The 26,436-nt window shown below is 48.1% G+C and overlaps 2 protein-coding genes across 4 annotated transcripts; one reads left to right on the plus strand and one right to left on the minus strand.

The window, feature by feature from the left end:
• Window positions 1–1,104: 1,104 nt before the first annotated feature.
• LOC120687975 lies at window positions 1,105–20,116 on the plus strand. Its single transcript, XM_039970091.1, has 24 exons — window positions 1,105–1,464; window positions 2,292–2,401; window positions 2,753–2,918; window positions 3,042–3,142; window positions 3,253–3,325; window positions 3,410–3,551; window positions 4,061–4,221; window positions 4,390–4,514; window positions 4,600–4,699; window positions 4,941–5,037; window positions 5,183–5,234; window positions 5,690–5,791; window positions 5,872–6,018; window positions 6,095–6,266; window positions 6,360–6,599; window positions 6,750–6,904; window positions 14,777–14,905; window positions 15,043–15,160; window positions 15,309–15,504; window positions 15,708–15,819; window positions 15,896–16,050; window positions 17,539–18,964; window positions 19,038–19,232; window positions 19,338–20,116. The coding sequence occupies exons 1-24, from the start codon at window positions 1,290–1,292 to the stop codon at window positions 19,815–19,817; spliced, it is 4,929 nt and encodes a 1,642-aa protein (XP_039826025.1). The 5' UTR covers window positions 1,105–1,289; the 3' UTR covers window positions 19,818–20,116.
• An 883-nt stretch (window positions 20,117–20,999) lies between these two features.
• Window positions 21,000–26,100, minus strand: LOC120687977 (elongator complex protein 1-like). Of its 3 annotated transcripts, none has more exons than XR_005680933.1 (5): window positions 25,700–26,100; window positions 25,075–25,398; window positions 21,925–24,998; window positions 21,665–21,791; window positions 21,000–21,590 (listed from the first exon to the last, which is right to left on the minus strand). XR_005680933.1 is itself a non-coding variant. In XM_039970092.1 (5 exons), the coding sequence occupies exons 1-5, from the start codon at window positions 25,868–25,870 to the stop codon at window positions 21,272–21,274; spliced, it is 3,987 nt and encodes a 1,328-aa protein (XP_039826026.1). In that variant the 5' UTR covers window positions 25,871–26,095; the 3' UTR covers window positions 21,000–21,271. The 3 variants fall into 3 exon arrangements, 2 of the variants coding, with proteins under 2 accessions (XP_039826026.1, XP_039826027.1); XM_039970092.1 differs by having other exon boundaries at window positions 21,665–21,763; window positions 25,700–26,095; XM_039970093.1 differs by lacking the exon at window positions 25,700–26,100 and having other exon boundaries at window positions 21,665–21,763; window positions 21,925–24,985; window positions 25,075–25,211.
• Between the last annotated feature and the right edge of the window lie 336 nt (window positions 26,101–26,436).

Below are 26,436 nucleotides of genomic sequence, written 5' to 3' on the forward strand. Positions count from 1 at the left end.
AGATGGCATGGCACTCTATGAAATCGAACAATAAAATCTTGCACCGGCAATAGCCTTAGTTAAACTTTTTTTGATTCTGACAAAATTTATAGAAAATACGTTAACATTATAATATCTAATGAATGTATTACAAATGCATAGTTCATGATGGATGTAAATGAAACTATAGATGTTCTAGATGTTATGTATATCTTCAATAGTTTTGGTCAAAAAGAAAAGCTTGAATTAGGAGAAAACCAAATCGCCTTACATTTTAATAAAGCGGCTGGGCTAGAAGGATATACCATATAGGCCGTGTTTGGATCCTAGTGTTAGTGTTAGTTTTTAACCCCTCTAAATAAGCCTCCAAAGAAATAACACTCACTATTTAGCATTTAAGGAAACTTACTAGTTTGGATCATAGTGTTATTTAGCATTTAAGGAACCAATACTCTATCTTTTTTCAATGGGGCCACTAGAAGTAACACAATAATCATCTCTTGGAGGGGTTAGAGTTTTAGGGTGCGTTAGTGCCAAATAAAACACATGTTTAGCTCTCAAGTGTTATTTGGAGATATTTGGGGTGTGTTACTAAGGGTCTATTTAGTTCCTTTATTTTGGATTTTTGGAAGGAAATCTTTCAACATTTGAAGTATTAAATGTAGGCTAATCACAAAACTAATTATAGATCTCGTCTGTAAACTACGAGACGAATCTAATGAGCCTAATTAATCTATCATTAGCATATGGTTACTGTAAATTTACTGTAGCAATTTACTGTTCAATGACGACCTAATTAGGCTCATTAGATTCGTCTCGCGATTTACAGTCTATTTGTGAAATGCGATTTATTTTTTGACTATATTTAATACACAATGCAAACGATTTACAATTTTTTTTAAATTTTGGGATTTTGGATCTAAACATGGCCTAAATAACACAAGGATCTAAACACACAGCCATTGAAGTGTTTTTGCACACGATAGAAACATTCTGTTTCCAAGGAGGTTTTGCGAAACGTGCTGGTAGGAAATGATCCAGCCATCCAGGCCACTGATACCTGATCCGACGGCTCAAACAGAAATTTGTATATTTCCAGACCATTTCCGGTCGGTACTGTCTCTCTTCCACCCCCAGATCCCATCGACTCCCCAAATCCTTCTGCTCCTCCAGAACACAGATCGCTAGCGGAGCAGCTTGCTCCGCAGCAGGATCGAGCTGCTGACAGCCGGACGCGGCCGGCCGGACGCAGGGGTGGGGGGCTCCGGCCAGGCAAATTCGGCTCAGGGTGGTAGCCACGCAAGCCCCTGATGCCGGAGCAGACCAGATCCGGCGCTCCGATGGAGTGGACGACGGTGCAGCACCTGGACCTGCGCCACTCCGGCGGCCGCCGCGGCGCTTCGGCCCGCCCGATGCAGCCGCACGCCGCCGCCTTCCGCGCCTCCCAGGCCATCGTCGCCGTCGCCATCGGCACCCACGTCGTCGGTGAGTTCCCTCTTACGCCGCTCGGACTGCTCGGTCGATGTAGCCTCGTCGTAGGTACTTGGGTGGGCGCTCCAAGGGGGTCCTCGTGCCGCGCGTGGGTTGTACAGGTTGTGATCTGAGGTGAGGGGACACATCAATCGGGTTCGCTCGGCTGATGGAAGTAGAGGGAGTTGGTATCAGGGAGTCGGATCTCCAGTGATTCAACTATAGGTTTGGACGGAGCTTATGATCACCTCTGTAGGATCCCATTTTAAGACAATTGCTTCGCTCTGAGTAATGTTCCCGTCTAATGGGGTACCAGGACCTGCAATAGTAGTTTGGTTAGTTTATAGAGCAGTTTCATAGCTTGATGTGTGCTCTCGGTGATGATTTCGGAAGTTAGAACACATGGGGTTGGTATGAAGTACCATTTAACAGCATGAGGGTCTAGACTCACATCTCCCTTGGCTTTATAATTCAGTTGCTCTAACATGTGGCAAGTGACAATTATCTGTGGATAACTGGCAAATTCTTTGCTTAGGATGCTTAAAATCATGATATTATCAGAATAAGTTGGTCTTGTCAACCGTGAAAATTTGGATGCTACAACCATTAGTGCATTGGTTCATTTCATCTTTATACTCTCTTGTTGGGGAAATTATTTGGTTCCTGCTTTTTGATAACCAGACTGTCTATTCTTACCAAAAATGGCAGTGTTAAATACTGTTAACACATATTTACTGCTGAAGTTTGTTGAAGAATTCAATGGAGTGCTTTAGTTGCTGTTTGGTTTCTGTATGATGCACACATATCTTCTGAGTTGTCTTAATTTTCCTGTTTTTTTGCAGAATTCGATGCTCTGACGGGAAGCAAGATAGCTTCGATTGACCTTGGTGCTCGTGTTGTTCGTATGGCATATAGCCCTACCACTAGTCATGTTGTTATTGCTATTCTTGAGGTCTGCCTCAACACTTCACTTTTTTTTTCCTTTATTTTCTCTGAAAAATTAAATTTCATTTATCTCTACAACTGTGAATTGCCTTCTGTCACTAACTCCAAAAACAAGGCAAATGCTTATGATACTGTGAACAGAATGTCAGAAAAGTGATGAGGCTTCATTGCTGTTAGTAGGCTAATAGGGATATTCTTGAGCCCTTTTTATCTAGTCATCTACCATGGCAGAGTGAATAATAACTCTTTAGCAAGTTTTGGCTTCATCCACTAATATGGCCTATCGGCAGTTAGTTTTGCACCTTTTATTAATAACCTGTGCTACCATTAATCCTCTCCTGTATCTGTTGCTCTGCAGGATGCTACAATCAGATCCTGTGATTTCGCCACGGAGCAGACACTTGTGCTGCACTCGCCTGAGAAAAAGTCAGATCATGTTTCAATAGATACGGAAGTACATCTTGCATTGACACCGCTTGAGCCTATTGTCTTCTTCGGTTTCCACAAAAGAATGAGTGTAACAGGTTATTCTCTTAGCTTTGCAGTTCTTTTTTTGTTTATTTGCTTAGGAGGCTTATAGTGGTCATCCATCTGTTTATATTTTTTAGTGTTTCACTTTCATGTGTCAACCTTTTAGTTTCTTCTAGTTGTAGGGACTGTTGAAGGAGGAAGACCGCCTACGAAAATAAAGACCGATCTTAAAAAACCTATTGTTAACCTGGCTTGCCATCCCCGCCTCCCTGTATTGGTAGATAACCATATCTTTACCTGCCTCTTGTTGTTAATTGGACACAGCAATATTCTATGTTATCATGTATTGCTTTTTCCCATATTTGACATACAAGCTTACAATTTTAGTATGTAGCTTACGCTGAAGGCTTGATACGTGCCTACAACATCCAGACATATGCTGTACACTACACCTTACAACGTAAGATGGGATGCTGTACTCTATATTCATGTATTTTAATATGATTATCCATGTATTGGCTTCTTAATTTGCACAAATTTTCAGTTGCTGTCGACAGTACTATTAAGCTAATGGGAGCTGGTGCTTTTGGGTTTCATCCGACCCTGGAGTGGATATTTGTTGGTGATAGAGGTGGTACTCTCCTGGCATGGGATGTATCAACTGAGAGGCCAAGTATGATTGGCATGTAAGTATCCTTGTAGTATATTGTTGAGAGTGGAAAAACAGAGTTGTATTGGTCCATTGTTCCTCCCCTTTCCAATACAAGTTGCTACTTTGATCTCAGTGATAACGAAATTTTCATTATATGTGAAGTCAAACATTGAGTTGCTTAAAGCACCAGTGAAACTAGAACAATTTTCCTACGACTCCTTAGATCACACTAGGACTTGTTTAAACTATCTGAGATCCTTTGCTCCCATATTATAAAATTTGCATCTACATCTGATTTAAAGCATCTTCACACATGAATTTTAATTTAAAAGTTCTGATATAGTGCTTGCAGTTCCTTGGCATAAAATGGATATAAAAATATTTTAATGATGCTTTTTTTGTCCCAGTCAATCATCTGCATGCACCTTTCTGTTGTTCATGTCTCTATTTTTTATGATTTAAATCCTCTGATTCCTCTTTGTTCCGACATACCCACAGATCTGTCTATTTTCCAACTGATTTTCATCTTTCACATTTACCTAGTACACAGGCTGGTTCCCAGCCTATCACATCTGTATCCTGGCTTCCTACACTGCGGTTGCTTGTGACGATTACAAAGGATGGAGCACTTCAAGTTTGGAAGACACGAGTTATAATAAACCCTAACAGGCAACCCATGGAAACTCATTTCTTTGAGCGTGCAGGTTAGTTTTTGTTCTTCCCATCTTTTGAGGAAATTGATAAATTTCTTTGCTATTTCTTCTTTCCCTCTCAAGCTGCGTTTTGTCCTTTACATTTACACGGTTTAGTTACATATATGTATTTTGCTTGAGAATGATTTTCTGCAACCATTTTCTTTGTTAATGGTGCAGCTATTGAAACAATGGATATCACAAAGATACTAACTCTTCAAGGAGGAGAAGCAGTTTACCCATTACCCCGGATAAAAAATTTGGCAGTACATCCCAAGTTCAATTTGGCAGCTGTAATTTTTGCGGTTAGGCCACATCAACTATGAACCCAAATAATTCTGGTATTTAATGCCAAAATTTTTAGGAACACTTGTCATCTTTGATTTGCAGGATATGTCTGGGACAGAAGCTGCAAAGAACAAGGCTGCGTATACAAGGGAAGGGAGGAGGCAGCTGTTTGCTCTTCTTCAGGGAGCTAGGGGCTCGACTGGTACCTTCCTTTTCCTGCAGTTATTCTCATGTTTTCTTTAATGAGGCCCTCGTGGAAATGGGAACCTTGGTTCATACAGGACAAAATATCAGACTCTTATGCAACACTAATCTGATTTTATTTTATTCCTTGGCTGACTTGCTGCAGCATAATGGTTTTATATGTCTAATAATTAGATATTTTGAGTAGTTCATACATGCCCTAGCCCCTAAGTACACTATGGTTTGCTCTGGTGCTACAGCTGCTGTTTTGAAAGAGAAACTTTTAGCACTGGGATCATCAGGAATATTAGCAGAGCATCAACTTCAGGCACAGCTTCAAGAGCAGCACTTGAAGGGGTAAAAATTAAGTATTTCCTACATAAATCATTGAAACCTTCCATTTGTATGAACTTGATTTTTAGGTGATTCACTATTTAGATATATTCTTTATTGATTGTCATATTGATTGCTGGCTTGATTTCACTTGTTTTCTTATTGTCAGCCAGAGCCAGCTAACTATTTCAGATGTTGCGAGGAAGGCATTCCTTCACAGTGTACGTGGAATTTCTGTTCTGTTAATAGTGATTGAAAAGTATATTTTCCACTTTTCTTTTTGTGGCTCAACCTGAACTGTTACAGCATCCACACATTTATTGAACCCATCTTTTTGTACTTCTCTATCTTAATGAAATGAGACACAGATCTCCTGCGTTGTTCAAGATAAAAAAATAAGACTAAATTTTTTTTTGCACAGTCTCAGTGCTACAGAAAACAAATGAATTAGGAGTGTTTGGCAGTGGGGCCTCCCAAAGAATCTTGTTCATACTTTGATCATATGATGCCACATTCTAGTACAAACTTTGAGTATCTGTGTCCCATTTCAACCTTCAATTTTTCCTAATATATTATGCCCTACATGTCCAGTCCTTATCCATTCGTTGATTCTACCAGCACAGTCAATAATGGTGTTTGTAGACCATTTCTAGTTTCTTATACATGATCTGTGCAGCATTTCATGGAAGGGCATGCTAAAAGTGGTCCAATCTCTCGCCTACCTCTCGTTACAATTTCAGATTCTAGCAACCTTTTGCGAGATGTTCCTGTTTGTCAGGTACTTATCATAGTAACTTATCTTTTCACTTACATACTCCCTTTACACTCTCTAAACAAGATGATTTTTTGCAACTCCAGCCATATCATCTGGAGCTGAATTTCTTCAACAAGGAAAACCGTGTTGTTCAGTATCCAGTTAGGGCTTTCTATTTGGATGGATTTAACCTAATGGCCCATAACTTATCAACTGGAGCTGACAATCTCTATAAGAAGCTTTACTCAACGGTATTGACAGTCCATTAGCACAATATTTTCTTGTTTGTTTTCCTTTTATTTTTTCTCTAATGCAACCCATTCTCAGATTCCCTCAAATATGGAATGCCATCCCAAGAATATGACATACAGTCCAAAGCAGCACCTATTTCTTGTTGTATTTGAATTAAGTGGTGCAAATGGAGTTGTGCATGAAGTTGTTCTTTACTGGGAGCAGACTGATCTTCAGACAGTAAACAGCAAAGGAAGTTCAATAAGAGGTATCTGTCTTTCTGACATGCATCTTACTTATCTATGCTTTAGATATTTCTACCTGGCTTGCTCACAACTGCATTATTTTGCTTTTTTTTTAGGTCGTGATGCTGCCTTTTTGGGCCCGGATGACAATCAGTATGCTATTCTGGAGGAAGATAGAACAAGCCTGAATCTCTTTAGTCTCAAGGCAGTGGCCACAAAGGAAGCTCTTGAAAATAATGCTGCTGTGCTTGAAGAAAACACTTTTGCTGATAATGCTGCTAACTCAACGGAACGCCAAGGTCCTCTGCAGTTTACTTTTGAATCAGAGGTTGATCGCATATTTTCTTCTCCTCTAGGTACGTTGAGTGGACTGCTTTCCTCTCATCATATCCAACTCTCTTTTTCATTATAGAAAAAAAATTAAAGGATTGTAGGGTTGCCTTGTTTGAACATTTTATCTATACGGAACTCTGGAGAGTAGGTGACCAACTTGTTTTGTCCTGTAGAATCAACATTGTTGTATGTGATTTCGGGAAAGCATATTGGACTCGCGAAGCTCCTGCAGGGATACAGGCTGTCTACAGACAATGGGCTATCCATCACAACAAAAACTGATGGGAAGAAGTTTATCAAGTTGAAACCAAATGAGACCGTTCTTCAGGTATTTTATCCTTGCTAATTCTCTCCTGAGGTACTTTCTGAGCTTTAAATATTAGTTGATGACAATGCTTGATCAGGCTCAAATTTTGTATTCATTTACCAAAAGGTGGTTAGTCCTTAGTATTTAGCTTTATTGTTATTATGTGAATATGAACTAACTTGATTTTCTGAGGCAACCAATTTCCGAATTGTAGGAGAGAATAATGGCTTGTATTCCTCCAAACCCTAGAAGGATGGGATATAGTTCCTATACATGGGCCTCTAGATGAGCCTCTATACATGGGCTCACATATACACCAACCCCCCCCCCCCGCAGTCTGAACTACCGGCGCAGCGGTGTTCAAGACTGGACAAGAAGAAAGTACACAGGGAAAATACCCCCCGCAACCACAACTAGCCACCTGCTACGTTGAGGCTGGAGCGAAACTCCGAGAAGGTCGAGGAGGGTAGTCCCTTGGTGAAGATGTCGGCAAACTGGGAGGTGGTCGGGACATGGAGTACCCGAACATTGCCGACGGCGACTGTGTCGCGCACGAAGTGCAAGTCGATCTCCACGTGCTTCGTCCTCTGATGCTGAACAGGGTTGGAGAGGTACACGGCGCTGGCGTTGTTGCAGTAGACGGGCGTGCTCTTGGCGAGCGGGCTGTGGAGCTCCGCCAAGAGCTGTCGGAGCCAGGACGCATCCGCACGCCGTTAGCGACAGCCCGGTACTCCGCCTCAGCACTGGAGCGGGAGACAACCGGCTGCCGCTTGGACGACCAGGAGACAAGGTTGCTGCCCAGGAAGACGGCGTAGCCGGAAGTGGAGCGGCGAGTGTCCGGGCAGCCAGCCCAATCAGCGTCGGTGTAGACCACCAGCTCAGAGGTGGGAGAGCGGTGAAGTACGAAACCGAAGCCAGCAGTGCCACAGACGTAGCGGAGGAGACGCTTCAGTGCAGCAAGGTGAGACTCCCGGGGATCATGCATGTGAAGACAGACCTGCTGAACGGCATAGGTGAGATCCGGCCGGGTGAAGGTGAGGTACTGCAAGGCACCGGCGAGGCTCCGGTAGGCAGTAGGATCAGCCACGAGATCACCCAGATCAGCAGACAGCTTCGCCCGAGTATCGGCAGGAGTGGAGCATGGCTTGCAATCAGTCATCCCAGCCCGCTCCAGAATGTCGAGGGCATACTGCCGCTGGTGAAGGAACATGCCAGATGGGCGAGTCTCAACAGTAACGCCCAAGAAGTGGTGGAGCTGACCAAGATCCTTCATAGCAAACTCCTGCTGCAGAGAGGAGATGACGCGCTCGAGCAACTACTGACTGGAGGCGGTGAGCACAATATCATCAACATAGAGCAGCAGGTAGTCAGTCTCATCCCCACGACGGTAGATGAACAGAGAAGTGTCACCCTTGGCTTCGGTGAACCCCAAAGTCAGCAAGAACGTGGCGAACCGAGAGTACCAAGCCCGAGGAGCCTGCTTCAGACCATAGAGGGACTTGTTGAGCCGGCAGACCATATCCGGACGACTCGAGTCCACAAATCCCGCTGGTACAGAGCAGTAGACAGTCTCTGACAGAGTGCCGTGAAGAAACGCATTCTTCACATCCAGCTGGTGCACAGGCCAAGAGCGAGAGCGTAAGCGAGAGGACCGTGCGCACCGTAGCGGACTTCGCCACTGGACTGAAGGTCTCATCATAGTCCACACTAGGCCGCTGGGTGAAACTCCGGAGAACCCAGCGAGCCTTGCAGCGCTCCAGTGTGCCGTCAGCCCGACGCTTGTGCGTCCAGATCCACTTGCCTGTGACCACATTGCAACCAGACGGACGCGGCACGAGGTCCCACGTCTGGTTGGTGAGAAGAGCCGTGTACTCCTCTTCCATCGCGCGACGCCAGTGAGGATCCGCCAAGGCGTCGCGGACAGAGGAGGGTACCGGAGAGACCCGCGGCTCCCCCTCGGTGGCGGAGAGAGTCGCGGCCTGAGACGCCATCCGCCGAGTCACTATGGGATGGATATGCCGAGGATCCCGATGGACGACTGGCGGGTGGTACACCTCCGGCTCAACTCGAGAGCGAGTCGGCGGAGGCGGCGGCGGCACCGGCGGAGGCGGCGCCGACCGACGCCGGTACACCTGCACCGGCTGAGCGTACCGCGCAGGTGCAGGAGGCACCGGGGCCGCGCGTGGCACAACAGGAGACCCCGGGGCCGCGCACGGCACGACAGGAGGTCCTGGGGCCGCGCGTGGCGCGACAGCGGGCACCAGTGCTGCGCGCGGCGCAACAGGGATCACCGGAAGCGGTGCCGGTGTGCCGGGAAAACCTGAAGGGAAAGGGCAGACAGGTAAAGGTGGCTGAACCACCGGGTCAGTCGGAAATAGTAGGTGGCGGTGTGGAGACCCTCGGCCCAGAAGCGCGGGGGCAGAGAGGTCTGGATCAGAAGGGTGCGCACGACGTCGTTCGTCGTGCGAATCATCCGCTCAGCCTTGCCATTCTGGGGAGAGGTATACGGATAAGACATACACAGCTGAACACCCCGAGGGAGGAAGAAAGAACGGGAGGTGGAGTTGTCGAACTCATAGTCACAAAGTTCCTGGGTCGACCGGGTCGAGGAACGGGGTCGAGGGTCGTCACTTTATAAAATTGTGGTACGAAGGGGGTATACCTCTATGGAACGATAAATTATTATATGGAACACGGCCCTAATTCATCCGGGTCGATATCTTCGGGTCAACACGTCTTTATAAAGACAAAAACTATATATACGTGCTACTAATGAAGAAACTAATATGCACAAGCATATAAGAAACGTATAAAAAAGTACATTTAGACCATGCTACACGTACTCAGCTCATTGTTTAATAAAAACCACACTGATCCACTATCCTTAACTTCCTTATCCCAATTAAATCTGTTAGTAATGGGGCACGACCCCTCTCAAACCGGGACGCGATCTAACCTTGAATGGGACACCGACCCTCGAATCGGAACGGCGTTCCCGAGTCGTGGAATGAGGCATCGACCCCGAATCCTGTAACTATGGTCGAACTCACGCCCATTGTTACACTGGACGGCCTTAATGGTGAGGCCGAACTGAGTGGACACCCAGGCAAAGAAGTGGAGGAGGGTGGGGAAGGTCTCAGACTTGGCGCGCAAAGGGAAAGTCCAAGAGTAGTGTGAGAAATGATCGACCACCACCAGATAGTATCCGTAGCCAGAGGCTGAGAACAGGAGAGGTCCACAGGTCACAGTGAACAAGATCGAAGGCATGCGTCGCATGCAAAAAAGAAGAGAAAAAAGGAAGCCGAACATGACGACCAAGCTGGCACGCATGGCAGAGGTGCTCAGCAGAAGCCCTAGTACCAGGAACATCGGTACTACGACTGAGCTGAGCTAGAACGTCGCGGTCAGGGTGACCAAGACGGCGGTGCTAGGTGGTGGAAGACGGCGTCGCGGCAAAAGCGGCAGACGAAGAAGGCGAGAGTGGTGTAGCGGAATACGGAAGGCGAAGGGTGTAAAGGGGCCCCGTGCTCACACCGGAGGAGCGGACGCCGGGAGGCCGAATCCTTTACAGTGAGGCCAGAAGAGTCAAACTCGATGGAACAAGAGTTGTCAGCTGTAAACTGACGAATGGAAAAAAGGTTATGAACCATCTGAGGAGAAATAAGGACATTGGGAAGACGAAAAGAACCAGGAGCAGAACCAACGGCGGTGACAGGAAGGCAAGACCCATCACCAACCATGATGGAAGAAGGACAAGAGGGGTGTGGGGGTCGGACAGAAGAGAGGATACCGGCATCAGGGGTGGTGTGGAAAGAGGCACCCGAGTCGGCGATCCACTCGGTGCTGACCGGCGGTGTCCGCCCCATGGCGCTGAAGGACTGCGCCAGTGTGGCCTGGTCCCACCCCCAGGCCAGGTCGGCTGCTGGCTGGGCTGAGCGGGCGGGGTCCAGAACAGCGCGAACAGGGGAGCAGCACCGGTGTACATGGCCGCTGGCTGGGGCTGAGGACGAGGGCCCCCCTGACCCTGAAACGGCTACAGTGGGATGCGCCCTGACCATGGGGCGCTGAAGGATGGCCAGAGCGAACCTCTAGGGGCAGGAGCAGGAGTGGGAGCCGGCGTCGGGTCCGGAGTGCCCCGACGGCCTCCACCAACACAACCCGGAGCCGGAGTAGTGCTTGATAGGATTAAGCTAGCACTTGTATCTTATTTTCCTGCATTTTTATTTCTGCAGTGTGTGTTGCCTTGGCCCTCAAGTTGATCATGAGCCGCAGCAGCGAAGGGCAAGGACGTCTCCGGATCCGGCCACGGTGAAGACCAGGCACGAGAGGCCCGTCTTGCCGCCGCAGAAGCAGCGGCCGCGCAGGCAGCACATGCAGCAGCCCAGGCGGCAGAGGCGGCTCAAGCTGCCGTAGCCGCGGCCGCCGCCTTGCGCCAGGAGATCGAGGATGGCAAGCCGGCGGGCGAAGGGTCGGAGCGCTTCCACACTCCGGAGCGTCGTCGACACCAATCCCCGTCCCCAGAGCGGCGCCACAGGCGACGTGGTCGGTCGCCGGTGGTGCAGGTCTACCGCGACATCGGCGGCGGGTGGCCCATCCTCACCCGCGCCAACTACCACGAGTGGAGCCTTCTCATGAAGGTGAAGCTCCAGGCGCGCGGACTCTGGGAGGCCGTCGCCTACGGCGTCGTCGTCTACGAGGATGATCGCCGGGCCTTGGAGGCCTTGTGCGCTGCGGTGCCGGCAGATCTCGGCGCCGCCCTCGCCAACAAGCCGACGGCCAAGCTCGCCTGGGAGGCGATCGCCACCAGGCGTCTCGGTGGTGAGCGCGTCCGTTGCGCCACGCTGCAGCGGCGAGTGGGAAAGCCTCGCCTTTCAGCCCGGTGAGCAAATTGAGGACTTTGCTCTTCGCCTGACAAACCTGATGGAGCAGATGGCCATCAACGGCGACACCGACCTCGACGAAGAGCGCGCTGTGGAGAAATTTCTCCGGTGTGTCCCCAAGAAGTACGAGCAGCTTGTTCTCTCCATCGAGACGCTGCTCGACTTCGGGCAGCTCACCATCGAGGACGTGACCGGCCGACTCAAGGCGGCCCAGGACCGCGAGCGCGTGCCGGAGTCGGAGGTTGCCGCCGGCAAGCTCCTCTACACCGCCGAGCAGTGGCGGGCCTTCGAGAAGGAGGATGGCGCTGGGTCGTCGAGGGATGGTGATCGCCGGCGTTGCCCTCGTGGTGGCAAGAAGAACAAGGCCAAGGGCGGCGATCAAGGCGGCGGTGCGGATCGAGGTGGGGAAAAGGCTGGAGCTGGAGGCGATCGGCGACGGAATCGCTACGATCTCTGCCTCAATTGCAATCGTGCCAACCACTGGGCACGCGATTGCCCCCAACCTCGTCGCGATCGTGGTGGTGCGGCGAACATGGTGGAGGTTGATGAAGACCACGCGTTGTTCCTCGCGTGTGGGCTCCCGGAGCTCGATGCGGACGGCGGCAAGGGGCAAGCTTCGACCTTCTTCGCCAAGTCGACCACCCTCGCCATCAACGAGCCCAAGGCGAACGCTTTCCTGCACAGCGAGACCGGTGACGGCGAGAAGCTTGATGGGTGGTACCTGGACTCCGGCGCAACTCACCACATGACTGGCCGTCGTGAGCTGTTCGCCAACCTGGACACATCAAGCTAGCACTTGTATCTTATTTTCCTGCATTTTTATTTCTGTAGTGTGTGTTGCCTTGGCCCTCAAGTTGATCACGAGGTGCTTTTGGCTAAAGTGTTAAAGTTGTTGAGAGTAGGTGAAGGCTCTGCCTATATAAGCAGCAGCCCTCTCCCTTGTAATCAACTGAGTTTGTTTTCTTGATTCAATCAAGCGGCCCGTTGGTCAAGCTGACCTCCGGGCTTTCCACCAAAAGATCCATGTTTGGGCCAACAGTGCTGTCAGCACCACTACCACGACCCCCCCCCCCCCCCCGCCGCCGACGCTCGCGGCCTCCCCCACCCCCGGTCTGGCCGGTGAGAGGAGCACCAAGGAGGGGGTCGGTCCGGGGTCCAGATCCAGAGGGCGGAGCCTGGTGGGAGGACAGAGCTCCGTGCTCGGTCAAGGGAACGACGGGCTGAATACGCTCCCAAGCGAGGGCAGTCGCACGAATGCGCTCCTGAGCCGCCGAAGCCTCGGATTTGGCGGCCAGGAGGGCCGCGGCGAGAGCAGCTTCGGCCGTAGCAGCGTCGGCGGCGATCTGCTGCCCGCGGAAGGTGGCGGCGGCGAACGGGCATACCGAACGGAGGCCATGCGGGCGCGGGCAGGGGCGACGCCGCGAGCGCGTGCAGGAGCGCAGGGCGCGGCGCAGGCGGGGCCGCCGCGGGCGCGGGCATCCCGTGCGCAGGCCATCCGTAGGCGGCAGCAGTGCCGGGCGCAGAGGCAGGGGCGCCCGCGCCCTGGGCTGCAGCAACGGCGTCTTGGGCCGCGCTCGCGCCCAGGGCTGCGACGGCAGCCGGCAAAAGAGGTGGAGGAGGGGCCCCGGCGCCCCCCGCTGCGGCAGCGAAGGCGGCAGCGGTGGAGGCAGGCAGCGGCGACCGAGCCCCCGTCCAGGCGCCCAGAGCAGAGCAGGGGCCGGCGGCCGGAGCAGATCCGGCGGTGCCCGCGGGCCACGACCGCGCGGCGCCGAGAGCAGGGGAGGCCGCGCCGTGCCCGGGCGTGGGCTGCAGTGGCGCAGGCTGCCCAGGCGGCGTGCCCACGGCCGCGCCCGCTCCCCCGGTGCCCGCGGCCACAACCATCGGGGCCAGGGCGGGCAGAGCAGGGACCGGCGGCGGCCCGACGGCGGCCGCGGCAGTAGGGCCTGTGCCGGGGGCCGCGGATCCGGCGGCAGGGGCGGCAGTGGCGCCCTGGGGCGGCCACGCGCAGGCCGCGCCCGCGCCCCCCGCGTCCACGGCCGGAGGAGCGCCGGGGGCGGCGGATCCGGCGGCGCCAGGGGCGCCAGAGACGGTGGTGGCGGCTGCTGGAGCAAGGGGCTGCCAGAGCGCCAGAGGAGCGGCGGGCGGCGCCAGGGCGGGGAGCAGAGCAGCGGCTGGCGCCAGGGGAGGAGAGGCGGCCACGAGGTGGGCCGCGGCGCCCGCGGTGGCGGCACCCGCGGCACCCTTTCGGGAAAGAGGAGGGGAGGGGCCGGCCGGCCATGGGGCCAGCGGCGGCGGCGGGATAAGGAACAGCAGCAGCAAAGGGAGGAAGGGAAGGAGGCGCCGGTGGCCGGCCAGCCATGGCGGCGGCGGCTAGAGGAAGGAGAAGTTAGCTGATACCATGTATGAGAATAATGGCTTGTATTTCTCCAAACCCTAGAAGGGTGGGATATAGTTTCTATACATGGGCCTCTAGATGAGCCTCTATACATGGGCTCATATATACACCAACACGAATGTTTCAGATCTTAAATTTGTATTTTATTTCACACTCGCATTTGTGTGCTGTAGATGCTTTCTTTGGGTTGAGCTACAAATAACTAAGTATACATAAAAAGGACACATTCTTACACTTAAAACACGCTATTAGCATGAGGCACTACAGTTTATTAGATGAGGTAATTTCTTTATTCAGGACACTGCGTGAGGCATGCACTTAACCATTCGTTTACAAAGTCTAGCCGTGGGCCGTAGATACTACATTAAACCTTACTGCATGCGGGCAGTTGTCATTGAATTAGACGCACATTCTATGCACTATTTTAATGAAGTAAAAGATCTTAAATTTAAAAGGTGCTGGCATTTTTTTTTCTTAAAAAATGTGCTGTAGAAAGTATCTGGGCTTTTAGAATCCATGTAAAGCGAGTAGCTGCAACTCTAGTTTCACCATCAAAACCACATGTACCGCTAGTTACTTATCTGCAACTGACTGTAATTAATTTTGTCCACTATGCAGGTCCATTGGCAAACAACTCTAAGAGGTCCTGTAGTAGGAATATTGACAACTCAGAGGGTACTAATTGCTTCTGCAGATCTTGACATATTGTCAAGCAGCTCAACTAAATTTGATCGGGGTCTCCCATCAATATCCTTTTTTTATGAGTCTTGCATCTACCTCCCCCTTCTCTTTTTTCTTATCTTGTTATACAGAACTGTGCTAACATATTTATTATCTGTTGTAAATTGCCACATTACTTTGTTGAGTGCTTAACCACTTTGTACTATCGATCAATGTTGTGGGTTGGGCCAGCACTTATCTTCTCAAGTGCAACTGCTATAAGTATGCTTGGGTGGGACAACAAAGTCCGATCAATCCTCTCCACTAGCTTTCCTCATTCAGGTAAGATCCATACCATACAGTTTTTTTATATGATCAACCTAAATTCTTTGTGATTCCTCCATTTCTGTTAGCATGCTATCGATCTGTTGTTTTTTTTTTCTTCTTCCTCAGTTTGCTGAACAGAACAATATGCCCTTTATATTTGCAGTATTACTTGGGGCATTGAACGACCGTTTGCTGCTTGTAAATCCAACGGATATAAATCCAAGACAGAAAAAGGGAGTGGAAATAAGGAGCTGTTTAGTTGGGCTTCTTGAACCTCTTCTTATTGGATTTGCTACCATGCAGCAACATTTTGAGCAAAAACTTGATCTTTCAGAAGTTCTGTACCAAATAACCTCAAGGTATTTATTTATTTATTTGCTGGATTCCATTGTTCACTTTTTAGTATGGTTGTTAATTACTCCTATTGAATTTTAGCAGAGGTATGTTGCGTTTGTTAATGATTTGTGTTACTGTTCTAGTGAGCATAATCTTTCTCATACTTTTTGTTGGTTGGATCTCCATATTCTGATTACATTGTATTTGTTGGTTCGCATTCTTGCAGGTTCGATAGTTTACGCATTACTCCAAGGTCATTGGACATATTAGCTAAAGGACCTCCTGTTTGTGGAGACCTTGCTGTATCGTTATCTCAAGCAGGACCTCAGTTTACCCAAGTGAGCTTAATCTATGCTTGTATTGACAGCATTTTCTCTTTCACTTGTGCTAATATTTCTTCCCTCACTGTTTTAGATTATGCGCTGCAATTATGCAATCAAAGCTCTTCGGTTCTCTACTGCTCTGTCAATTTTGAAAGATGAGTTCCTGCGTTCCAGAGATTATCCTCAATGCCCTCCCACTTCCCATCTGTTCCAGCGCTTCCGAGAGTTGGGATATGCATGTATAAAGTATGTTTTGCTGGCATCTCTACCTTATCTTAATTAAGATACTGTCTCCAATTGTGTGGCTAAACTGCAAATGTTCACAACTTTTGTCCAGTATATCATTTTTTAATCAATCCAATCTGAAGCATTTAAAGGTAGTTAATCTTTGTTTTTGGTTACATCTTATGAAAACCTATCTTAATACTTTAGACTTGAGACATGCCCTAAAGTTTGAACTTTCACAATGAGTGCCAACAAAACTTTTAATGAATTAGAGGCACTAAAAATGCACACAGAACTTTCAGAAATCAGAACTTTTTCCTAATTGTACTCTGTGATATTCCCATGTTGCCCTGCACCAGACAGGATCCATAATCCATAGTAGTTGATTTTGTAAAATGTTCTGTGATGTGCTAGGTGCTCATCTAGCAAACTATCTGGTTGTCAGAAGGATTAGCAAAGTCGTATAGAGTTTTTGTTTATTCAATACAAAGCAATATGTTTGGTATATTGATGTCTATTGAATATAATATTTCTTGCTACTACTAATTGTGACATGTTAGGCCAAGGATGAATTTGAGCCCACAATTGTCCCATGTGAGTGGCATATGGCATGTGTTGGAGAATAATCCCACCTTGATAGTTAAGGGTGAAATTCGCTAACATATAAACCCAAGTGCTAAATGCATTCCAACCCTCGGGTTAACCCTTTTATGTGAAGTGAGGACGGAAGCGTAAGTGGGGTTAGTGCGAGTATGTGTTTTAGTTAATGTGCAAGTAGGACTGAGCCATATTTGGGACCGGGGTATTACAATTTACATTAATTGTTGGAGTATATTGAGCCCATGTGTATAAAGGCCCATCTGGAGGCCCATGTATAGGTATTATATATACCCACCCTTCTAGGGTTGGAGGATTACAGGGCATTATTCTCTCCTACATTAATGCCTTTTTTACACTTGTCATATATTTTTTTCCTCTTTGTTAGCTCTTTGTGATACCCGTAGCTACTGATCGAGATCGCAGCGTGAGAAATCGACAAGAGCAGCGCAAATTTGATAGGGTCTGGGGAGGGCGATGAACCCTGACACCCAAGAGCTGAGTCTATATTTTTCAGATTCGGAATAGTCCTCTCCCTCGATACGGCACAGCCTATATGCTGGCCACACTCACCCCACTTCCCACCTGGGCCCACATGTCATAGCTATTACAAAATTACACCATTCTGAGAAATACGCTTTTACTAGATTCGTCTTTCCTGACTGAAGATGCAGTCGTGACACTCTTGTTGGCCATGTCTGGCCTAGACGAACCTGTTTGGGCCTAAAAGGCTATGTTGTTGTTTTGTGGACCATTGGTTTCCCTTTCCTTTTCTTTGATATCATTAAATTCTTTACACTTGGTATGAGTTGCCTGTCTTATTTTTGTTGCTTAAATTTTCTTCTATGCTGATTTTGAAAAGAGATATGCTCTCATAAGAATCATAGCATAACATTCAATACATATTTTCAGGTATGGTCAGTTTGACAGTGCAAAAGAAACGTTTGAGGTTATTGCAGATCATGAGAGCATGCTGGATTTATTTATATGTCATCTGAATCCGAGCGCGTTGCGACGCCTTGCGCAAAAGTTGGAAGAATCTGCTACAGATTCAGAGCTGAGGCGATACCTTGAGAGAATATTAAGAGTTCGTTCAACTGGATGGACACAGGGTGTCTTTGCCAATTTTGCTGCTGAAAGTATGGTACCTAAAGGTCCGGAATGGGCAGGTGGAAACTGGGAGATCAAAACACCTACTAACGTCAAGACTATACCTCAGTGGGAGCTTGCAGGAGAAGTCATGCCTTACATGAGGACAACTGACGCGGGTATACCGTCTGTTGTTGCAGATCATATTGGTGTGTACCTGGGTGTGATGAAGGGCCGTGGTAATGTAGTGGAAGTAAGTGAAAAGAGTTTGGTTAAAGCTATAGCAGCAGCTAGTAGTGAGAGAACACAGTCGGTGTCTTCCGAATCAGCAGAGAGAAATAAGGCAATTGCTGGCAGTGATTCGGTTGGTGATACTCTGGCCAGGCAGCTTGGTGTCCAAATTGCATCTGCCGATGAACAGGCAAAAGCTGCTGAGGAGTTTAAGAAGACTTTATATGGTGTTGTTGATGATGGGAGCAGTGATGAAGATGAGTCAACCTCGAAGACTAAAAAGATACATATAAGGATACGTGATAAGCCGGCTGCATCTACTGTTGATGTTAACAAATTGAAAGAAGCCACTAAGCAGCTAGGCTTGGGTCCTCCACTGAGTAGGACAAGATCATTATCAGGGACACCGCAAGAATTCAATCAGGCTCCTATGCAGCCAGGAGGTCCAGCAGCAGCTGTTTCTCCAGCAATGCCAAATGCTGCAATTGATTTGTTTGGAACAAATACTTTAGTTCAACCACAAGCACCCTCTGGTGCCACTGGCCCTGTTATTGCAGGCATGGGAGTGACGGCTGGACCTATCCCTGAAGACTTCTTCCAGAATACTATTCCATCACATCAACTTGCGGCTCAACTACCCCCTCCTGGAATAGTCCTGTCACGAATGGCTCAACCTGCTCCTGGAATGAATCAAGGACCAGTACCTAATCAAAACATGATGGCTAACGTTGGCCTTCCAGATGGCGGGGTGCCGCCACAAGCACCACCGCAACAGTCCCAGTTTCCTCAGCAACCAGGCATTCCTATGGACAATATTGGCCTGCCCGATGGTGGTGTTCCTCCACAGAGCCAGCCACTTCCTTCACAACCCCAGACACTTCCTTCACAGCCACAAGACATTCAACCTGGCATTCCTGCTCCTTCACAGCCAATTGATCTCAGCGCTCTGGTGGAGGGGCCTGGAGCGGCAAAGCAAGCTGCTCGTCCTCCAGCACCTACTGCCGTGCGCCCTGGCCAGGTACTATGTTTTTCCTGAAAAGAAATCTAATGGCTTGCGATTATTTCCCTGACACCCTCATCCATGGCTACAGGTACCACGGGGTGCTCCTGCCGCAGAATGCTACAAGATGGCTCTTGCTCACCTTGAGCAGAATCAGCTTACTGATGCACTATCTTGTTTGGATGAAGCATTTTTGGCCCTTGCAAAGGACCAATCACGTGAAGCTGATATCAAAGCCCAGGCCACTATTTGTGCTCAGTATAAGATTGCAGTTGCTTTGCTACAGGTAATTTAGTTTTTGATCTGGCGTGGAGACTTAATAGGACGTGCCTCTAATGTGTGCTCAGTATAAGGTTGCAGTTGCTCTAGCTAAGTTTTGATTTCTCTGCAGGAAATTGCTCGCCTGCAAAGGGTTCAAGGCGCGGGTGCTCTCAGTGCTAAGGAGGAAATGGCCAGGCTATCTCGGCACCTTGCTTCCCTGCCCATCCAAGCCAAGCACAGGATCAACTGCATCAGGACTGCCATCAAGCGGAACATGGAGGTTCAAAACTATGCCTATGCCAAGCAAATGCTGGACCTTCTCTACTCCAAAGCGCCCCCAACGAAGCAGGACGAGCTCAAGAGCCTAATCGACATGTGTGTCCAGAGAGGACTGACAAACAAGTCCATCGACCCGTTCGAGGACCCCTCGCAGTTCTGCTCTGTGACCCTCAGCCGGCTCTCGACCATCGGCCACGACGTGTGCGACCTTTGTGGCGCCAAGTTCTCAGCGCTCTCCGCACCTGGATGCGTCATCTGTGGCATGGGGAGCATCAAGAGATCTGATGCCCTCGCTGGTGGACCTGGACCTGTGCCCTCGCCCTTTGGCTAAACTGGGGACTCTTCCTTTCTCCCTCACCTTTTCTGATTTTGTATCTATAGTGTGCAGTTTGCATTCGTTCCCATTTGATTGTTGTAGCTTGTATGTAGCCTTTTTGACGTGTAGCACGTTGGTGTTGAGAGAGCCATGTACACTTGTATTTTGATTTGGATGTGATTGCACACGGTGTTGGCGAGCTAGCAATGTAAGGAAAGTCGAAGTGCCATTTGATTGAACATATGGGACGACATGAATCGTGAACGTTGTGCGTACTCCAAAACTCGAGGAAATACACTTAATTGCAGGTGCTATTGGTGGTGGAGAGAATTATCTTGCATGCAAGTAAATGATGAGAGCTGTCGTTTGTCCGGGTATCATACTATCATGAGCGCCACCTGCATCTAACGATACAACTCTGTTCCAGTAGCAAACTTGTTACAGCCGCAACGATATGCTAAATAACTGCTGCTCTAAACATGAAGTAGCCGCATGTTTCTCAACTACCGAAGAACAAGCAGACTCAGGAGGAAGATGACAGTCACTGTTCAAATAATGATCCACGCTATACACTAAGAATGCTCAATTTTGCCCATCACCACTACAGCTAATCTAGACCTTGAGGACACATTTCTAATACTGGTGTAACTTGAATTCATAATACTTCAAAGGTTCTGCTGATAAAATGGCAGTGACGAGAACTACAGCTTCTGAACACAGAAAAGATTGTGCAACCGTGCGAGACTCTAAGCAGAAAATAAGGCCATCCAATTAATTTTACTCCAGATTTGCAAGGCATCAGGTACCACTTCCAGAATCAGAAGCAGTCAAGTCCAGTGAAGTAAAACCAAATGAACAGGGAGTTTGCAGCAAACTGGAGAACAAGACTAATAACTACATACTACACATGGAGACGCTGGAATTCTGGAAACCAGGTATTCCTTCACCTAGAGACAGCAGATGATACAACTGCAACTCTCAAGCTGGTAACGAGATACGCTGATTGCCTAACATAAAAAAAAACACCAGTTCAGAAGTCAATTCAAGAACCTCCAATTCAAATCAAAAGTACTTTCATTGGTTGGATATTTGTACAGCCAATCTTTGCAGCAAACCATGGCTTTAAGAGAATCAATTTCAGAAGTATACATGTACTCACAAATCAATTCAGTTAACTGATAATGGAAGTCAAAAAAAGATAATGCAAATGAAATTTGTCCGCCTTCTATATCCTTGATTTCATCAATAGAGATTGACATAATAGCTCCAACCATTCGGTGTATGCGAATAGCAAATGGCAATAATGGCTGGGTACACAAGACATTAAAACATGTATAACAGAAGACTGGTGTTTGATCTGCTCACAATGTTCAGTGATAGCAGAACTGTGCTCCTCTTTTACAATTAGATTGAAATCCCCTGCAACTAATAATCCCACTCAAAGGGGAGGGGACCAAACAAACAAACCCTCAAGGGGGAGACAATGCCTTGATTCGCCATGAACCAGTCTCGCTATGACCTGACCCATGAGCCCTCAGCATTCTTATATAATGCTCAAGGGTGTGAGCGTTCTCATCTACCTTGTCATTACTTACTGTATCCTCAGCCAACTTCACTGCAGCCCTTTGAGACACTTCAAAGTTATCTGCAGCCTGCTGCACCTGACGGGCAGTTTCTTCTTTCCCCAGTTGTATTAGAACCACGAGAAGGCTCTTCAGCTCACTTTCGGCACTGCCTGTCAGTGCCATCCCCTTGAGATGCTCCACAAGGGCCATCTCCTCCCCAGGACTGCATAAAGAAAGACATTGTCAGTCTGCACAACCGACAAACCCAAACCAACACCAAAAGTGCAGGTTGCCAACCTTCCAGCTCGTATCTTGCCACCTTTTTTTTGTCGCCTTGCTCCTCGTGACTTGCTGGCTCTGCTGGATATGACTGAGGCACTTGACTCCTTGGTTGACCTGTCCATACAGAATTCAGCGCTCCACACTGATGGGTAACTCGAGAAAGATAGAATTCAATCTCAGAATTCTTTCTAAAACAAAACAGAAACTATGTAGCAAGAAAGGATAACAAACAGAGACAACATGTGTTGTGCAACATCAAAATGGTGCAATCTTACCTTGTAGTATATGCGCTCATTTCACTGAAGCTAGTGCTCACTTCTGAAACGCTGTCATCTTCAACATCCATAAACCGATCTTCTGACTGGAGTTTGGCAGCAAGGGACAATCTCCTCTGCCGCACAGCCACATAACGTGATACATATTTACCAACCTTCAAGAGTCCTTCCTGGTACTCAGATATCAGTGATGCAGCACAATCCAAAGCTGCATCTCTAACAGTTCCAACCAGATCATGCCTGCTAAGCATATAAGCAACTCTAAGAGCCTCTTCCCATTCTCTTGCCGTGATATAATAACTTACACCTCTCTCGGCATCTGAACAATACTCCAGTGCTACTCTAGCAGCATCTCCTCGCTTGCCGAGAGCTTGGAACTCATCACATAACTCATGTGCAAGCTGAGTAATTTCTTCCTTTTCTAACTCCAAAAGACCTGCAACAGTAAACACACCTTTCCAGTCCCCACAAGCACGGTATGCTTTCAATGATTTCTGATATGACGAACAGCACTGGTAAGTCAATGCGGCATCTCCAAAGCATTTCTCTTCAGAAAGATGGTCGCCCCATGCCTCAAGAATTTCATTCCTTTTATCTGATTCATTAAATAAATGGAGGCCCAGTGGGAACAGCTGAGGATTAGCATTAAGGAGCTTCATGCAATCCTCGTGGTACTCGTTACCAGCAGAAACAATGTTTCTGAGGGCACTCTCGTATCTTCCAAGCCTTAAATCAATCGTGTATCTCATGACAGCAGGGGGAAGACATTCAAGACTCTTGAGAAAAGGGAGGAACTCTTTTGGATCTTTTTGGGAATTCAAAGCAACGATAGCAGCAAGATTCAGATCGTACAACCCCAAAGCAGCACCGAAAACAGCTTCAGTGTCCGTTAACCAAAGCAAGTGCTTCAAAGACTCTTCAGCAGAAGGGTAAAGCTTTCTCCTGGCATCATCGACACCACGAAGTTCCAATTCTCGAATTGCTTTTATTCTGTTTAGTGCTTCCTCCAATAATGGAGGTTCACTACGGGCTAAAGTGGTCAGTACACAAAGTTCTCTTGATGAGCTCTCTTCCATTTGTTCCTCAAGGGCTTTTCCAACTGCCATCAGTACAGAAGTGACTTTGTTGCACTCAGTATCAACCATCGAGTCCGCACAGTGATCAGGAAAAGATATATAGGCTTCATACAATTTGCTGCTGGCATTGCTGTTCTTCATTGAGCAAACAAATTCAGTGATGTGGCTAAGGTTATTAACTTGTTTGACAAAATCTGCTGCTAACTTGATAAAAACATTACAACCACAATAATCAACAATGATATTGAAGTCTATCCGATGCCGCCTCACCATGTCCATTGCATTTTTGAAACGCCTCTGAGCCAATGCCTGAACAATTGAAACAAGGACCAGCTTTCTAGGGTAAGTACACTCTAAGTTACCACGTGTAGTTTGCATTATAACAGCTGCTTCATCACCATGGAGAACACCAACCAACTTTGCTCCCTTTTCCCACACAGTGATGTGCTCTTTGCTTTGCTTTCCTCGAGGATGGCTACTGACATGGCTGTCAACTGTCACCTCATTGTCTTTAAGAAAGATCTCATTGACATCCACAATGAATAGAAGATCTTTCTTAGTAGCCACTAGTAAGTGGCTCATAACCCGCTCGGTGGTTCCATAAGCACTGGAGTAGAATGTGAAGCTGCTGCAGTTGTTGCTCAATAACCTTTTGCCCATATAAAGGTTGCTGTTATCATCAAGTCCAAAGAGAAAGGGTTGAGCCATACCATTTTCATGGCACAGAACTGCAGTCATCCAAGGACATGCTGCTGGAAAACCATTGTCAGAATCAACCTCACTGAATTGTGCTGACATTTTCAACAGATTTAAACTTGAACAGTACTCAGCAATCTTTCCTCCACTAATTTGAATGAAGGCGGAACCTTCTTTTGCTGGATTTGGACAGACTCCAATCACCGCATTCTGCAATGGCACTTTCTTAGATACTCTAGCTTGCCAACCAGATGAAATCACTGAACCTGGCACAGAATCCTCTGGACATACAAGTTCAATCTCATTGATGGAAAACAGTGAATCATTTTTGTGTACCAGGTTACTAGTTTCACTGGACCCAATCGGTGTTGAACAGCAGTGTTCGCTATAGCAACAGATGCCAATCAAGGTGTGTGTATCTATCCAAGCAAGGTGCATACAGTTATCCAAAGTGAAGTCAGAACAGCAAGGGTCAACATTTATCCTGTTGCCTTCAAATTCTTCCCAAGTATCTGGTGCTGGAAGCTCCACTACACACAAGCTGCCATTTGAGAGATAAGCAGCCAAGTGGGCCTTTGAGTTACTGGACACAAAAGAAACCTCATTCACTGCACAAGGAAATGCAAGGTGGAACAGAGACATGGGAGATGGCATGAGGCCCAAATTAAGAGGAGTAACAAGAACATGGGAACCATCGATAACAAGTGCAACTGAAGTCTCACTGACTGCGGTAGTCCAAGCAAACCTGTGAATAATGACTTGGCCACCCTGTGTCCAGCAAATCAGATGCATTGGTTTCGTTGGATCCCAAAAGAACTTTACCCTCTCTTCCTTTGTGTACCGCAGTTCATGTTTCAAGTACCAGTGATTGTTCCTGCAGGACCATATTTTAATAACATCATGCTGTTCAGAAGAAACTAGAGCAGCAAGGATCTCGGAATTGCAGTTCCATTTTAAAGCACGAATGGCAACCTCTCCTGGCTCATCAATAGAAAAGTAGCTCCTCTCTAAGCCATTCTTTTCATAGAAGACAATGAGAGGGCATTTTCCCTCTGTCCTCCGATCATGGGCTGTGGCAACCTTGGCTCCACTAGGCATCCAATCTAACAATGCTCCCATAAAAGGTTTGGCATCTGAAGATGAATGAACCTTTCCTGATTCACGTTCCCATATAGTAAGCTTTGTGGGGCCATAAGCGCCATCAAGGGCCCCAAGTGTAGCAAAATATTTCCCATCCCCCCGCCAAGAAATTGAGCTTCGTATCTGACAACCGGTACTGTCTATGTCGCCTATGGTAGCATCCTAAGAAGAAGCATGTTTAGCACAAGGAACATAAATAACGTGTATCTTTGGTAAGACTTTAATATAGAAAACATACATGAGGATCAAGAGAAGCCTCAAACAGCACTTCCCAATCCTGTGTGATGACAAGCAGTTGCCCAAGTCCAGTGGTTACAGAAAGAAGAGCACCATCAGGGCTAGAGGCAATGGTGTTGACACCACCTTCCAGTCTTCCAACAACTTCGGTTGTTTTTTCCTCCACATTATACAAGAGCAGGCAACCAGCCGATGAACCAAGGAGTAGAGACTCCTTCTCCATGAGATAATCCATGGCAACTATGCAATCTCCAGGCTCAAGAACAACCTCCTCCACGACCGCGTCAGAGTTTTGAGCAGTAATTTTACTCCACGGTAGTGGTTGCTGCAGAAGTTAGACGAAAGCAGGACAGTCAGCATGACATGGAAAACTGCAAAGATGAAGTCATCGCCATAGCAACCTTTTCCTTAGACTGCAAAGAAAACCATTGGCTATACAGAACATTTGAGGAAGCAGTAAATCGGCGATCAGTAACTGTTGTTTGCTTGCTTTCGAGCGTAGCTAAAAGCAGGAATGCTAGCGGTATAGCCTGTTTGCGGTGAAAGAAACAAAAAATTCGCCTCGAGTCCTTGAGATGCGGCAGCTACTGCAACCAAATGGAACGGGACGGGATGGAATTGAAGACCTGTCCCTGCGTGGAGGAGGCGGGGAGCTGGACGGTATAGATGAAGTTGGCGGAGGAGGCGAAGAAGGCGCGGCGGCGCTCGGCGTCGATCGCGGAGGCGACGAGGGTTTCCCCGTCCAGATGGAGCTGTAGCTGCTGCGGGAGCCTCGTCACAAGGCGCAGGTTCTTCATCTCGCCGCCGCCTCCGACGTCGAGGGTTTTAGGGGTTTAGTAGCTCGCGGAGATTTTCTTTCGCTTGCCTTCAATCCCTCTATCGATCGCTCCGCTTTTTCGGGCTCGTCGATGACGGGCGAGGGCACCGAGGGAGCCGTTGCCGTGGGCGGGAGAGAGGCGGCGGCGGCGGCGGCGGCGGTCGTGGGCGGGGGTGGGGAGCGGGGACGAGGAGGGCTTTGCAGGACGATTGGGGGAATTGGTTGGGGAAAGGCTACTGGGCTTTTGGGCTTAGCGAGTTCCGGATAAAAAAAAAATGGATGTTCCTCGGCCCCAGCCCAACTACTACTTTGATATATCACTTCCATTCTACGTTTTTTTCAAAAAAAAAAACATGGAATTTCAAATTGTCTATGCCTGGAACACTCGCGGCGCCGGGGCACCAAACCGCCTAGGGCCCAGGCCTAAAAATTGAAGGTAGTGATAAATAAGGTAGGCCCCAAAAGAAAGACATGGGCTCAATCCTACAAGTTGTGCGTGTCACATCCTAGTGGCCAAATTTTCGATTTATTTGCATTAGGAGGTCG

This window comes from Panicum virgatum, chromosome 9N, assembly GCF_016808335.1.
Source record: "Panicum virgatum strain AP13 chromosome 9N, P.virgatum_v5, whole genome shotgun sequence".
NCBI lineage: Eukaryota > Viridiplantae > Streptophyta > Magnoliopsida > Poales > Poaceae > Panicum > Panicum virgatum.

Bases quoted from the DNA above. Each gene is read 5' to 3' on its own strand.
- LOC120687975 (XM_039970091.1), top strand. From the start codon at position 1,290: ATGCCGGAGCAGACCAGATCCGGCGCTCCGATGGAGTGGACGACGGTG. The intron at 3,552-4,060 runs GTAAGTATCCTT...ACATTTACCTAG, and splicing joins AGGCCAAGTATGATTGGCAT to TACACAGGCTGGTTCCCAGC. The intron at 6,019-6,094 runs GTATTGACAGTC...ACCCATTCTCAG, and splicing joins ATAAGAAGCTTTACTCAACG to ATTCCCTCAAATATGGAATG.
- LOC120687977 (XM_039970092.1), bottom strand. From the start codon at position 25,870: ATGAAGAACCTGCGCCTTGTGACGAGGCTCCCGCAGCAGCTACAGCTC. The intron at 25,399-25,699 runs GTCTTCAATTCC...TAACTTCTGCAG, and splicing joins CCTCCTCCACGCAGGGACAG to CAACCACTACCGTGGAGTAA. The intron at 21,591-21,664 runs GTTGGCAACCTG...TTCTTTATGCAG, and splicing joins GGCAAGATACGAGCTGGAAG to TCCTGGGGAGGAGATGGCCC.